General features: G+C 37.9%; 1 protein-coding gene across 3 annotated transcripts in view; it reads right to left on the bottom strand.

Annotated features, from left to right (window-relative positions):
* Positions 1 to 14,658, bottom strand: part of USP24 (ubiquitin specific peptidase 24) — a 135,956-nt gene that overhangs the window by 117,871 nt on the left and 3,427 nt on the right. The window contains exon 1 of one of the 3 annotated variants that reach the window (XM_073896684.1): positions 11,976 to 12,196. The exons of the other annotated variants lie outside the window; for them this stretch is intronic. Within the exon in view, the coding sequence (XP_073752785.1) occupies positions 11,976 to 12,005 (30 nt within the window). The 5' untranslated portion in view covers positions 12,006 to 12,196. Of the gene's footprint in view, positions 1 to 11,975; positions 12,197 to 14,658 lie in introns of those variants that run through there. 3 annotated transcript variants of the gene reach the window in all.

Raw genomic sequence — 14,658 nt, 5'->3', positions numbered from 1 at the left:
CGATGCGGAACTCGATCTCAGGACCCTGAGATCATGACCTGAGCCGAAGGCAGATGCTTAACCGACTGAGCCACCCAGGCGTCCCTAAGCTATTTCTTAAATAATCTTACTTATGCCCCAAAATACAAATGAAAATATAAGCAAAGCTTCTGTAACTCCTGTACTTCATAGTGCTATAAATCTGCTAGGAATTTAAATAGTTGTGATTATAATTTCATCTACTGGCAAACTGTACTATCTACTATTTACTTACTTAAAAGGGCAACTTAATACTCGGTACTAAGTATTTCCAACTTAAAGAGTTGGAAGTAAAGTTATAAAGTTTTTCATGGAATGGGCAAATGCTGTCACTATATAGTGTAAATCTACCTCCACAGTTTAGCGAAGATCTTTAGATTGAACAAGTAGGTTATTTTCACAAAAAAATTTTTCCTTTTACATTTACAATTAGGTATGTTCATATATGTCACTACCCATATCCAGAAACTTGCTGGTTTGAAAAGTGCAGATAAACCAATGTAAACATAGGCACTACCTTAATTGGTGGCTGAGTCTTGCAAATGAGCTTTAAAATAGCATTGCACAAACTTTTAAGTTAATAAGAGTTTAATATTTATTTTAGAAAACTACCTTCGAGTTTTAAAAAAGTCTTGAACTCAACAAGAATGTATTATTAAAATTTAAGCCTTCTTTGTTCAAAGAAGCAAAACCTACTCAAGTAGGCATGGCCTGTTAGTTTAGAGATAACCTCCTATCTGCCCACTGACTCAACAAATACAGATAAAGAAAATTATTCAACTTAAAGGAGAGGAGGCTGGAAATGTTGCATCAAGTTTCTTTTAACACTAAATTCAATTACTGAGCTATTTTATTAGCCAACAATGTACTCAAAAGAGTGTCTACATTTCCCATTAATGTACGGAAAAATGAAGATGCCTAATTGTTTTCTCCATGATTTCTAAAATTAGATTATCTAAAATAAACAAATCGCATCATATATGTTAAGTACTTAAGGAAAAACATGAAAACATGAAGATCTGATTCCAAGTCATGAATTTTTTTTTTAATTTTATTTATTTATGAGAGGAGGGGGGGAGAGAGGGAGAAAGGGAGAGAGGGGGAGGGGGAGAGAGAGAGAGAGAGAGAGAGAGGAGGGGCAGAGGGAGGAAGCAGACTCCCCGCTGAGCAGAGAGCTGACGCGGGGCTCCATCCTAGGACCCTGAGATCATGACCTGAGCCAAAGGCAGACACAACCAACTGAGCCCTCCAGGTGCCCTTCCAAGTCATGGATTTGTAACATTCACTAAATCTTGAGATTGTCAGTCTTTTTCTTTTTTTTTTTTAAAGATTTTATTTATTTATTTGAGAGAGAGAGAATGAGAGACAGAGAGCACGAGAGGGAAGAGGGTCAGAGGGAGAAGCAGGCTCCTCGCTGAGCAGGGAGCCCGATGCGGGACTCGATCCCGGGACTCCAGGATCACGACCTGAGCCGAAGGCAGTCGCTTAACCAACTGAGCCACCCAGGCACCCGAGATTGTCAGTCTTTTTCAAAGTAATTCAAAGTAATTCAGAGACAGTGATGTGCAGATCTGACATTCCTTCTGTTATTTCAGACTAGAGAAAATGATTCCTAAAATACTGACTGCTTCTTTGAAAAAGAGGGATGATGGACAAGTGTGCAGGCAGTCCCCAAGTTACTAATACATTGTGTCTCAAGCCTGTTTGCAAATTGTTTTTCTTGGAATTCACGTTCATTCTGTTCTAAGTAGCAGAGAATTTCCTAACTTTTCTACAAAAGCTGACATTTCTCATGGTCCCTTTCTTTCATAACTCTTAGTGGTTATTCATGTATTTAGATTATATAGAAACAAGGTTTTCGGGAGAAGTTGTCGTCTTATATAGCTGAACCCTGAAAAACACAGGTTTGAACTGCATGGGTCCACTTTGATAAATACGGTAAGTACTGTCAGTGTGTTTTCTCTTCCTTATGACTTGAAATAACATCTCCTCCCTAACTTATTTAATTGTAAAAATATAGTATATGACACATAAGACATGCAAAATAGGTGTTAATCAACTGTTTATTAGTTAAGGTCAACAGGCTATTAGGAGTGAAGTTTTGGGGGAGTCAAAAGTTACATATGGATTTTCAATTGTGCAGGTGGTGTTTCTCAACCTTGCTTTCATTATCACTCCTTCAGGGAGTTTTTTCAACACTTTCCCCCCAATCATCCCATCTCTGTTAATTAAATACTGAAGAATAAAATTGTGTTCGATAGGGTTGAGATTTGGAGCAAACCACTATAATAGCTAAGATTTTTTTTCACCCCTCAAGAGCTAATTTTTGTCTCCTTTGGAGTGCTACTAGCCCTTTTGAGAATGCATAGTCTAATGGTTTTATTTTTAATTTTTATTTTTTTAAGATTTATTTATTTGAAAGACAGCGAGCGAGAGAGAAAGAGAATGTGTGTGCAGTCGGGAGGGGCAGAGGAAAATAATCTCAAGCGGACTCCCCGTTGAGCATGGAGCCCGACACAGGGCTTAATCTCACCACGCTGAGATCATGACCTGAGCAGAAACCAAGGGTCGGACGCTTAACTGACTGAGCCACCCAGGCGCCCCTTAGTCTAATGATTTAAATACCATCTCTAAGCTGAAGGCTCTCACAGTTTAGCGCCAGTATAGGCATCTTCCCCTGACTCCAGGCATCCATCCAACTCCCTCTTTGATACCTCCACTAGGATATTTAATAAGCATCTTAAATTAATATGTCCAATTACAAACTCTGGATCTTTCCTACAAGATCATGTCATCTTCCTATTCAGAACCCTCAAGGCTTGCCTTCCTCATTCTGACAAAAAGGCATCATCACAGTTGCCTCTGAGGCCCTCGTGAGGATCTGCCCTCTCTTTCAGCTCTGACTTCATCTCCTGCTCTTCCCCTCCTTCCTAAGTTCCAGTTATATTGGCCTGCCTTCCTTGTGCTTAGCAGGAGTTGGCAAAGTACCGTCCACTCTCTCGTTCTGTAAATCAAGTTGTATCAGAACACAAACCCTCCTACTGGCGTATGTCGTCCATGGCTGCTTTCGCACTACAAGGCAGAGCTGAGCAGCTGCAACAGAGACTGTATGGCCTGCAGAGCCTAAAATATTCGCTATCTGGCCCTTTACAGAACAAGTTTGCTGAGCTCTGGCTTGGGAGTGCTTACCCCTCAGACAACCATGCAGCTTGCTCCCTCACCCCCTTCAGGTCTTTGCTCAAGTAAAGAGCACTCCTTCTCAGTGAAGCCTTCCCTGAATAACCGATTTTTAAGAGCAGCCCTGCCATACCCAGCCCCAGTCCAGCACGCTCGCCCCGCCCCTCCCTGCTTTGTTTTTCTCTAGAGCACTTTTCATCTGACATTCCATGCTTTAGTTATCCTGTTTGTTGTCTGCCTCCCCAAACCTAGAATATAAGCTTCACCAGGGCAGAATTTTTGTTTTGTTTGTTGCATTATCTCCAACAGTCCCTGATACAGAGTAGGTGCTCAATAAATTTTGGTGAATGGATGGATGTTAAGCACCTAATAAATCCTTATGAAGTAAAAGAGAAGGGGAAGGGATTCTAGGCACAGAGAACTGTGTGGGTGAGGATCTGGTGGCAACCAAAGAGAGAGCACAGCACAACTAAAGTGCCTTCCTCTATTTCCAAACATCAGACACTGAGGTGTGTTAGATCATGTTACTCAATGACAGGAGCTACATCCTGTCTCCATCCTACTTCCAATGTCTAAACGTTTATGATACCTAATTCTCTTCAACATCCCCAGAAAATCCCAGAGCCTCTGCCTAAACATGTCCAAGTGACCAGGAGCTTGTAACATTTTGAGACTACATTCTTAGGCGAGACTTGGTATCTCCATACTTCAGTTTCATCTGTAAAATGAAAATGCTTACCTATAGATCCAAGATCCCTTCTGGCTCTAAAAATGCTAAAATTCTATAAAAGAATAAAGATGACTGAAAGTACAGTCATACTAAAGGGGAACAAATTATGCCATGGAAGAAGTTAATACTTTTGTTCAGTTTTCCTTATTACCTTAATAGATAATGATAAAACTTCCTTGTGTATTTTTCAATTATAAAATCTTTAAAAAGTACAGTAAGAGAATTGGGCTGTTTTTAAAAATGTCAGTCTCAAAAGACTAAAAAGATATAAAGACTATTCTAGAATTGACATTAAAGGGACATAATCACTAAATGCAATGCATTATCTTTGATTCAATCCTGGGTTATATTTTATAATGTCTACAAAGGATATTTTTGGTACAAGTGGGGAAATCTAAACATGAACTAAATAATGGAGAATATTAATATATCACTGTTAAATTCCCTTGCTGAGATAATGGTATTGTGGTTCTGTAGAAGAATGTCTTTGCCCTTAGGGGATCCATACTGAAGTATTTAGGAGTCAAGTGTCATGGTGTTTATAACTTACCATCAAGAGGTTCAGGGAAAAAAAAGTGTGTGTGTGTGTGTGCACACACGCGTGCAGGTGTGTGTGTGTGTGTGTGTGCGCCTTGAGAGAGATGAGAGCTAAAGCAAATGTGACAAAATGTTTGCAAATGTTGAATCAAAGTGAAGGGTACACAAGTGTTCATCGTACTGCTGTTTCTGTAGGTTGGAAATTGTTCAAGAGGAAAACTTGGGAAAAATACAGCTAATATAAAAATCAAATTACATCCACATTGGATTTGTAGTTGACCTCAGAAAATGTACCTTTTCTAACACTTTATTAAGTACTCTTACCTAATCCTCCCCACTCTGGCAGAATCTCCTAGGATAGCTGGAGGCTCTGCCGGGGAGAAGCTATTCTGAAAAAGCAGCCCAACTGATTCTGATCTGGTGCGGGCCATCCTTACCCACCATTCAAAACCACTGCAATGGACATAAGCTCCTTAAAAGCAGGAACCGTGTTTTAGCAATCAGAGGCCAGACTAGAGCCAGAGGCATTCAATAAATATTTGTTCAGTGTGAAACAAATGGTTCCCATACTACTGTTCCTTCCCTCCTCCTACTTCCCCTCTACACATCTCCCCCCTGCCCCCATACTGGGATGAGAAAAGAGGGGTAAAAAACGAACAACATCTTAACAGCTTTCTTTCAAAATAAACTTGCTTAGATTAATAGTAACATCATTATTATTATTAGTGATAAATGAAACAAAATAGGACAAGCTGAAACAAAAACAATAAAAATCAGTTTCCTGTTTTAATTCCACTGATAGCATGTTTTCCCTTTCTTCTCCAAAAATGACAATCCCTGCAATAATCTTCTCCTTACTGAAGTAGAGCTCAACAAAGCCATGTAAGAACACTGTCTAAGAACAGACTGGCGATCAGTCCTACCTAAGGCTAAAAAAAGGTTTGTTTCTTTTAGCAGCCATCATGTTTTTTCCTGAGTGCAATATTTTTCTATGTGAGCTATAGAACAATTTATAAAGCACAGGGAATGGTACTGAATACCAAAGTTCAAATTTCATGTGTTATGTCCAACATGATGCCTGTTTTAATGACTGGCAATAGTTCAAAAAAAGTTCCTTTCCACAAACTGTAAAACAAGGTAAATACCACAACAGAAATCTGCTCTAGGACTACCAAACTGTTGGTATTGCCTTCAAGCTATGGAGAAGGTTATTTGAGGCAAGATTAGCTTTCAGAGGCTACGTGATACACTTGAATGAAGGAAAATGTGTTCCAGAATGGTAATGCAAACTCTGTATTTTCCAGGTCAGATTCTTTCATTTAATTTAGTATCTCCTATGTCGAGGGTTACCCTGAACTTCATGGGAAATGCAGAAGATGAGACCCTGTCCTCAAAAGATCCACAGGTCAGTCTGGGTGATGAGGAGATGAGTTAATTCCAATGTGACAGATAAATGCTGTGGCAGAGGAACATAAGTCTCTATTCAAAGTCAAGGAGGGACTTTTAACTCGGAAGAACAGAAGAATAAATGGAGGTAAAATAGTGGAAGGTATCAAGCCCTCCTGGCAAACCGTTGGCAAATCTGACTGACAGTGCACGCCGTAGGTTAGCATTGGGAGTGCCCTGGGACTGGCTGGACTGAAGTAAGGATGGTGTTCATTACCTATCTCCATCAACTGCGCGCCTGTATGAAATCTACTTTGTAGAGGAAGGATCAAGTGCAGGGATCATGTAGATGTCGCCCAGGCAGCTCTGTGGACTAACTCCCCCAGTCCAATAGGGCAAAAGGTGGGGAAAGGGACAAGGAGGACATGCTGGGGAGGAGAAAAGGCATGTGCACAGGCAAGGTGTCATTAAAAAACAAAAACAAAAAAACCCTGGCATATTTTAAGGCTGATTTTTTGAAGTTATTCTCTAAGAGTTAATCAATATACACTATGTTTTATTTCTGTGTTCATTAAAATAAATCATCTGAGGCAACTGTTATGCTTTAGCATATTAATACATTTCCAAGTTATCATTCAAAATGTTTAATATCAAACCTACAAGGGTATAATACATCCCAGTTGACATTTATAACAAACACTGTATTTGATACACAGAGAAAAAAAATTTTAAGGAAGTAAAACATACACACTTAAAAAAAATTAGGTGGCATACTATTTCAAGAGATTTGCATATTTGACTATTAGGCTTATTTTTACGTACCCCACGCACGGGTGCAACTGTGGATAGACTCAGGAGTTCACTAATCCTTGTCAGCTGTACAAGGATGCTAAGCAGACGGACACACACCTTCACAAGTGACAGCACTGCTCAGCCTTCCCTTCCTCAACCCTTAACACCTTCTATAAACACCTGTAACCATGGACATTAAAAAATGCTAAATGAGAAAGCAAGATAAAAAGTTTGAGGGGGGAAAATGGATCAAATGTCAAGTCTGCCCACTTAACCCAAACTAATATCTAACACAGGAAACAGCAGTGATTCAAATACAGTGGGTTTATGAGGAAGGCTATATTAAAGATGACTTGCAGTCAGACTTCCTCATGCCACAAAGTGTGGTAAAGAACACAAAACACACATCAAGAGGCAGAAGGCTAGGCTCCCTTCGGGACTTTGCTCATGATCCAAGGTCAAGGTCCTCATCCCTAAATTGACAAGATTTTTAACACCACAAGACCCCTATGGTCCCTTCCAGCTCTGAGCAAATCTTCCATTTTAATCCTTAAATTTACAACTTTCAATTCTGTTGCTTGGGATAGGGAGAGGGGAAGGCAGGAAATAGTTCTATAGATAATTTTTCTGTTTTATAAAGTGTATCTTGCTAAGTATTCTTGATACTCGTCTCCCGCATTATAATATGAACTGGGTGAATCCCTGGTAGTTCTGCACTGATCCTCATCTGTGATGCCCCCCTTAACAAATGCTTGGGATTTCTCCACCACAGATATGTTTTATGTTCTCACCACAAAAACATCAAAGTAATGAATAGCAAACAGGACTCGCTTGTCGTTCTCTACAGATGTCAGTATATCTACACACGTAACACGAACCAATTGTTTTTATGACACAAATTTTATATATTTGTGTGTGTGTGTGTGTGTGTGTGTGTGTGTGTGTGTGTATTTTGAGAGGGCCTGGCATAATTTCAATACTGATAGTACCAACTGCTCAATAGATAACTGCCATTTTCTCAAAAACAAACAGGATGTACAAACTAATGAAATATCGGATGATCTGTGCTACTATAATTCAACAAAACATTTCAAATGAAGGAAATACCATGAATAGTAAATCTTACAAAATGAAAATTACTAATATTTTTTAAGTATTATTTTAGCAAAGACAGTCCACTCCAGCATAAAACTGACCACAAACCCCAAAATACAAATAATAAACTAAGGATTCCTTATGTTACTAATCCCAGACAAGTTTTCATTACAGAGTTACTGCTATTTCTACCATCATAAATCTTTCTAAAACCAGCTACATTGCTCTAGCTTTAAAATAGCTTCTTTTGTATTATTGACCATCACAAGGGATGTTTAGCCTGAAATCAGACCAGTTCCTAATTTCTCGTTTCTGGGAAAAACATATACATTCATGATTTCAGGACAGAAAGTAACAGCATTTGAGTGAAATAATTAACACCATTCTCAGAAGAGATACTAGTTGAGAGAAACATCAACTACTAATATTAAAAATCCAACAGGTAAATAAATACAAATTCGGTACATTCCATGGCGCTAAAGAAGTATCAACTGAGAAAGATACCACTTGGTTTCCTGGCAATGGATACCACTATAAATCAAATTACATCACAAAAAATTCTTGAGGCACTATTCAAATGCTTTTGATAGATGTCAGCTCTTTCGTATTTAACCCACAACTCTTCAAGGCCTCTAGTTTCTGAATTAGAACATCACAATTTATTACACTTAGAGCACAAGAAATCTACTAGCCTTGAAACTGTAATAGAGAGGGGACTATGTGTGATTGGTTCACCATTACATTCCCAATACTTAGCTCAGTGCCTAGCACACAATCAGTGCTCAATAAAAACCTACTGAAAGAATGGCTATTTTATTATATGGGCTAATAACCCTTCTGTTGCTCTAACATCTTTAGTTTAATATCTGTTTTTACCATTGGAATTTGAATGTATCACTATTTCATATAAATCTAGAGTTTTTATCCTGAGAACTTCTTAATGATTTTCCATTTAACAAGAATACCAGAAATAGCCATCTCACCCTTTTAAAAACTGCAAAAAGACACGAGAGAGCACTGTACATTAAAGTATATATAAGTGACAGAAAAAGTCGAGGGGAATGCTTCTTGGAAACAATGGATGAGATTGGGTCTGGAGCCTACCAAGAGCCCAACAATTCTGAGTAACACTGCTTAGGTCACAGGACACAGAGGTGACAAGGGAAGGCTGTGCTGGCCAGATGTGCACCTCTATTCCATACCTTTGGCAAAGCAAAACAAACAAAAACCCCTCTGCTCTAAACATGGTTGTTTTCAAAATACAGTCAGAGGCCTTTGAGGGTCTTTAAAAGCTGGCAAGTAATCCGAAGGCCAATTAAAACACACTGGAGTCGTCCAAAAGAATATGCTAAAACCAATTAACAAGGCAAGATGCTCTGAGATAATCGAGGGCAGGGGAGAGCATGCAGAAAAGCAGCACAGGAAAAGCAACTAAATAGAAACTCCATTAAAGCTAAAGGAGGGCACGTACTGCATGGAGCACTGAGTGTTATACGAAAACAATGAATCATGGAACACTACATCAAAAACCGATGATGTACTGTATTGGTGACTAACATAACATAATAAAATAAAATTTAAAAATAAATAAATAAATAAATAAAGCTTAACCTCGGACTCAAATTTGAAAAGTCCTACTGAATCACATCTTCCAGGCCACAGTTTTCTTATAACTAGAAATAAATGGAAACTAGTAAGCAGATAATCAAATATGAATTCTAGATTAAAAGAAAATTATTCCCAGTGATATGCTAGGAAGTAATATCCTTTTTTCTATATTTTGGCTAGATAAAACACAAATTAAATCATTTTAATATTTAATTTTCCTCAATAGCAAAGTTTTAAAATAATTTTGGAGTCTAGGCAAAATTTTCCTAAGACTCGTGAAATACTTTAGTCTTTTTTTTTTTTAAAGCTACTTTCATTTTAATGAACACCACAACTTTGTTGGTCTTTTAAAATAAAGTTTATATACTTTTTAGAAGTTCATTAAAAATGAAAAAATAGAAACAGAATCACCTGTGGTCCCATCACCCAAAAATAATAGTACTAGTACTTCAGTGCCAGCTTACTTTAAAAATTAAGTGTGTATATTTTCTGAGAGACCTCTTGGCTTTTAATTTCTCAAAGAAGTTAATGAATGAATGAAAAAAAAATAACCACAGGTATAGTCAAAGACCTCAGTTTTATAGATGGGAAAATTGAGGCTCAGGGAGGCAAACTGACTTGCCCAATGATAAAGTTAGCAGGCAACTGAACGCTGAACAAAATGTACCACCTCCCAAACCACTGGCGCAATACTCTTTCAAATGTCATTTGACTATTTGTTTCATCTAAAATTTTCTTTCCACCCATTCATTCAGTTGTCTCTCTATCCAATCAGATATTATGAGCCGGGGTCCAGAGTCACAGAGATAAAGAGAGTCCTGTTCCTCAAGCCTAACGGAAAGACAGATACATATAAGGCAAACACATCTTTTTTTAACTAAAATACGATCACCGCTTTACTTTCACCTTAAGGAGACACAGCGATGGAGCTCACCTTGAAGAATGAATTGGTGTTAGCCAGGCAGATGGAAACTGGGGTTTAGGGGTGAGAGTGGGCCAAGAGATGGCCCCTGAACTGCAAAGCAGAGCATGGAACTGGAAGTCAGGAGGTACGACCAGATGGATAAGTATGGAGACCTTGAAAGAAAAGAAGTTTGGTTTTACCTATAGAAAATGAGTAAGCACCAAACATTTTTGAGCAAGGTTATCCTGTGATTAGAATCTGCACTGTAGAGAGATCATTCTGGAGCCAGTGAATGGCACAGAGAAAAGGTAAGAAAGGAACATGAACAAAGCCAGAGCGGTAACAGTGGGGACAGACAGAAGGGGCAGGAGGGATACTTAGGTCAGAATCAAGAGGCTATTCAATAAGAAGAGAAAATAAAGAATCCAGAATAAATTAAACAATTAACAGGCTATTGCATAAGAAAAGAAAATAAAGAATCCAGAATAAATTAAACAACTGCAAGATGACACTGACATTTGCAGTGTAGAATACCTTCATATTTTCTAAGATCTGAAATATATTTTAAATAGTTACCAAAATGCTTCACTGTAGACTTCCAACTACAGGTTTCAGAAAGCAATTCAATTTTCCACCAAAATTGACAATACAGGGGTGAGAAATGAAAAGGGGGGGGAGCAAAAAATTAAAAAAAAAAAATGCTGACCTGTTTAGAAAAAGCTATATTCTAAAAGCACGCAAAGCAGAAACTGAAAAGTCTTGGCAACAGAATGTCTGACCAATAAGTCTTTCTGAAAAAAATTTTAATTTCAGAAATCATTTTGGAAACATACTGATAAAGAATGTACCATGTTGTTTACTAAGTTGTTGTTTTTTTTAATAAAATATTCCTAACATAAACACCTTAAACTTAAATGAAAGCATCTTAAATAGTGGCAATTGAATTTTGTAACACAAATAACTGGCTGAGATACCACACGAAAGCAAACTGGGGGCTGGAACAAGGAAGCTCATCTTCCGAAGTGAGAAGACTTTGGGGGGCACCTATTTATCTGTAAGAGGAAAATCAAATCTTCAACTCAGTCCTGGGAAAAGATTCCACAGACCTCTGCTTTGTGGCTGAAGCATTTCAATTTCTGGGTAAAATTCGGACTTAATTGTGTTTAGCTCTTCTCTTCAGAACAAACAAAAGTAAACCAAATCTACGATTCTATGTTCCATTAACCAGCTTAAGGTTAACTGGTAAAACAAGGACATTCCACTTCCCTTAAACACACACACATACACACAAACACACACGAATAAAAAATATAAGCCACCAATAATGGAAGCTAGGTTTCCCACTGCTGGACAGAGAAGTGAACTCATAAACCTATCATAAAAACAAAAAGGGTACAAAATACTTTGCCAAAAACTCACCATAGAGATTATCAACAATAAACAAAAATGATACCTCTAACTGCTAATACGCTAATTAACAAATAATGTTCATAAATCAACTGTGATTAAAAAAAGTTCCAATACTAAGCAATAAAAATTCCTATGATAATAATGAGAATGAGAATTACAAACCTAAAAAAGAAACTAAAACTCCCCAGAAGGAAGGTGAGATAAAACATTTACTCTTTTGAAAATGAAGCACAACTTTCTCAGCAGTGCCTGAGCAATCCAGAATCCTTAGACTGAAATGCCCTATGTGTCTGAATTTCCCAGGTACCTGAAACTTACCTCTTTATGCACCCAACTTTCTTCTTTCATTCTCTTGTTTAAAAACTAAAACCTTGCTGAACTGTACCACACATTCCTGACCCTTCTTAAACAGAGCGTACTGGAACATTCTCTCGGGTGCAGCATCACTAAAACCAGCTATCCTCTGGGGTCGTGAAGCACACAAAGCTGTTTCATATGGCCCCATACCCACTGGCTGGCCTGCTTTGCTTGAGTCCTCTCTGAAAGTTTTCCTGTCCCCTCCTTTACCACCGAGCTGCTGCTTGTCACTTCTCACTACTGTCAAACGTGCTTTCTAAATGCTCATCACCTCGTGTTGGGACTGCCACAAACCCTTTTACTCTGCCACTTCTAATTTGATAGGAAACCTAATATTAAAATTTATTTGAACTACAGAAAAAAAAACAATACATAAGTGAAACGCATGGAGTGAATGCACTAAATATGTGGGGAATGTTTTGAAATGGTTCAATCTTATGTATTTATGTGTTTACTTATTTCTCTCTGGGGTTCCAAATGGGAAAAAATTCCTGGAAAACTGAACTCGAGATATAAAAAGTATTATTTGGCTAAATCTTTCTAAATACAACAGTTCTTACTGAAAGTGAAAAATTTTCATCTTCACACTCGGATTCCAATAAAATCAATGTTACATGATATTTGGCCAGTAAGTACAAAAGTATGTAGTACACTGACCTGCTATTTAAGTTGTACTGAAGCTGAAATCCTTTCTTCAAATTGTTAAAACATTAAAAAATTTGCTTTTCTGATACTGCAACTGGTTTTAAGCTAACAGCATTATTATGGTGTATAAAACTGTCACTACCTACTATGATTTCACTAGAACTACACTCACCAACATACAAAAGGTACTTCCTTCATGCCAAATTACGCTCATTCTAACAGCATATGGCCAGGTAATTACAAGGTAAGAATTCAACTGTTAGATGAACTCACAGGCCTAATTCCCAAACGAGATTCATATACTAGATTATAAAGAAATTCTTGTTGTAAAAATTAGGCTATGCTAATTAATTAACCTTGCAGATTCCCTATTTTTATTTCATCACTTTCAACTGATTTTTTGGAATTATTTTACTTTTTCCTTTAAAACCTTTACATGGATTCTTCCTTTTTTTTTTTTTTTAAATCAAATCATAGTAAGCCATGATATTTAAGGTCATGTATTCAAATCACTAATAATTAACTAAAATTTATTTGATATTTATTCCACATTCAAATGTACTAGGACTGTTATATTTCAGGGAAAAAAGAACATGAATCTTAATATAAACTTTAATGTAAGTACTGATATTAAAATTTTAATTCATTTATAATTACCACATACTATCAAAGGATTCTCCCAGCTCTCTAGCTCCGTGAAGGACAGAACCAGTAGGCATGCCCTTAGCAGAGGCCAGCAGGGTAAGAAACAGTGAATAATTCTTTTTTTTTAAGATTTCATTTATTTATTTGACAGAGAGAGACACAGCGAGAGCAGGAACACAAGCAGGGGGAGTGAGAGAGGGAGAAGCAAGCTTCCCTCTGAGCAGGGAGCCCGATGTGGGGCTCGATCCCAGGACCCTGGGATCATGACCTGAGCCGAAGGCAGACGCTTAACGACTGAGCCACCCAGGCACCCCAACACTGAAGAATTTTGAGTGGGGTGTTAAACATCTGGATAAGTTATTTAGAGCAGCTGTGAGATTTCATTCTCCTAAATAAGAGAACAAACTCTTATCTGCCTTGGACAGGTTTTGAAGTAATGCTTTTCAAAGTTTAAGCTGGATAGCTTCTCAAAATGCCTTCCAGACACGGAGACCATGAATTACATTTATCCAACAAGAGTAGCAACGACCAAACACAACTTGTGCAAAGCAATACCTTCACTTAACTGGAGGATATTGAAAAGGTGGCTTTCTGAGCGGTTTTATATGTTCTGTTAGATATGTGGGTGTTCTGCGTTTTTTTTCCCCCCCTGTTAGATATCTGGGCTTTTTTTTTTATCTGCATTCTTTTTGCTTTTTCTGAACCAGAAGTTAACTGCTTTTATTTTCCAAATTTTAATTTTTAAACCAAATCCTAATTACAGCATGGGCCCAAATTACTAAACTGATTTACCTAACTACATGACCTTGGGAAGTCACTGCTTGTAAAATGAAGAGGCCTGCACTGAGAGCCACAAGAATGTAACCTTCATGTTCATCTACTCTCACCCCCTCGGGGACATGGAAGGCACTGAATGTTTACTGGCTGTCCCCAAGTGACAAATAAAAATGTAGTCATTTTTTCTTTTTTCAACATTTATCTTTTAATCTGTATATTCCCAAACATTTTAAAGAGGACACTAATGCCAAAATTTCCTGTGCATCAAAAATAACTTTACAGAATTTAAAATCAGGTACTCATTTTTTAAGAAATAGAACAGGTAGGGGCGCCTGGGTGGCTCAGTCAGTTAAGCGTCCGCCTTCGGCTCAGGTCATGATCTCAACGACCTGGGATGGAGTCCCGCATCGGGCTCTGTGCTCAGCAGGGAGCCTGCTTCTCCCTCTTCCTCTGCCTGCCTGCCTACTGGTGATCTCTCTCTCTCTGTGTCAAATAAATAAATAAAATCTAAAAAAAAAAAAAAAGAAAAGAAATAAAACGGGTAGACTATACAAGAGCTGACAAACTTCACCTTTTC

Source organism: Callorhinus ursinus, unplaced genomic scaffold (assembly GCF_003265705.2).
Source record: "Callorhinus ursinus isolate GAN/ISIS: 27379988/994484 unplaced genomic scaffold, GSC_fseal_2.0 scaffold9, whole genome shotgun sequence".
Lineage (NCBI taxonomy): Eukaryota > Metazoa > Chordata > Mammalia > Carnivora > Otariidae > Callorhinus > Callorhinus ursinus.
Note: the sequence above shows the minus strand (reverse complement) of the source record. Positions and strands in the feature narration are given on the sequence as shown.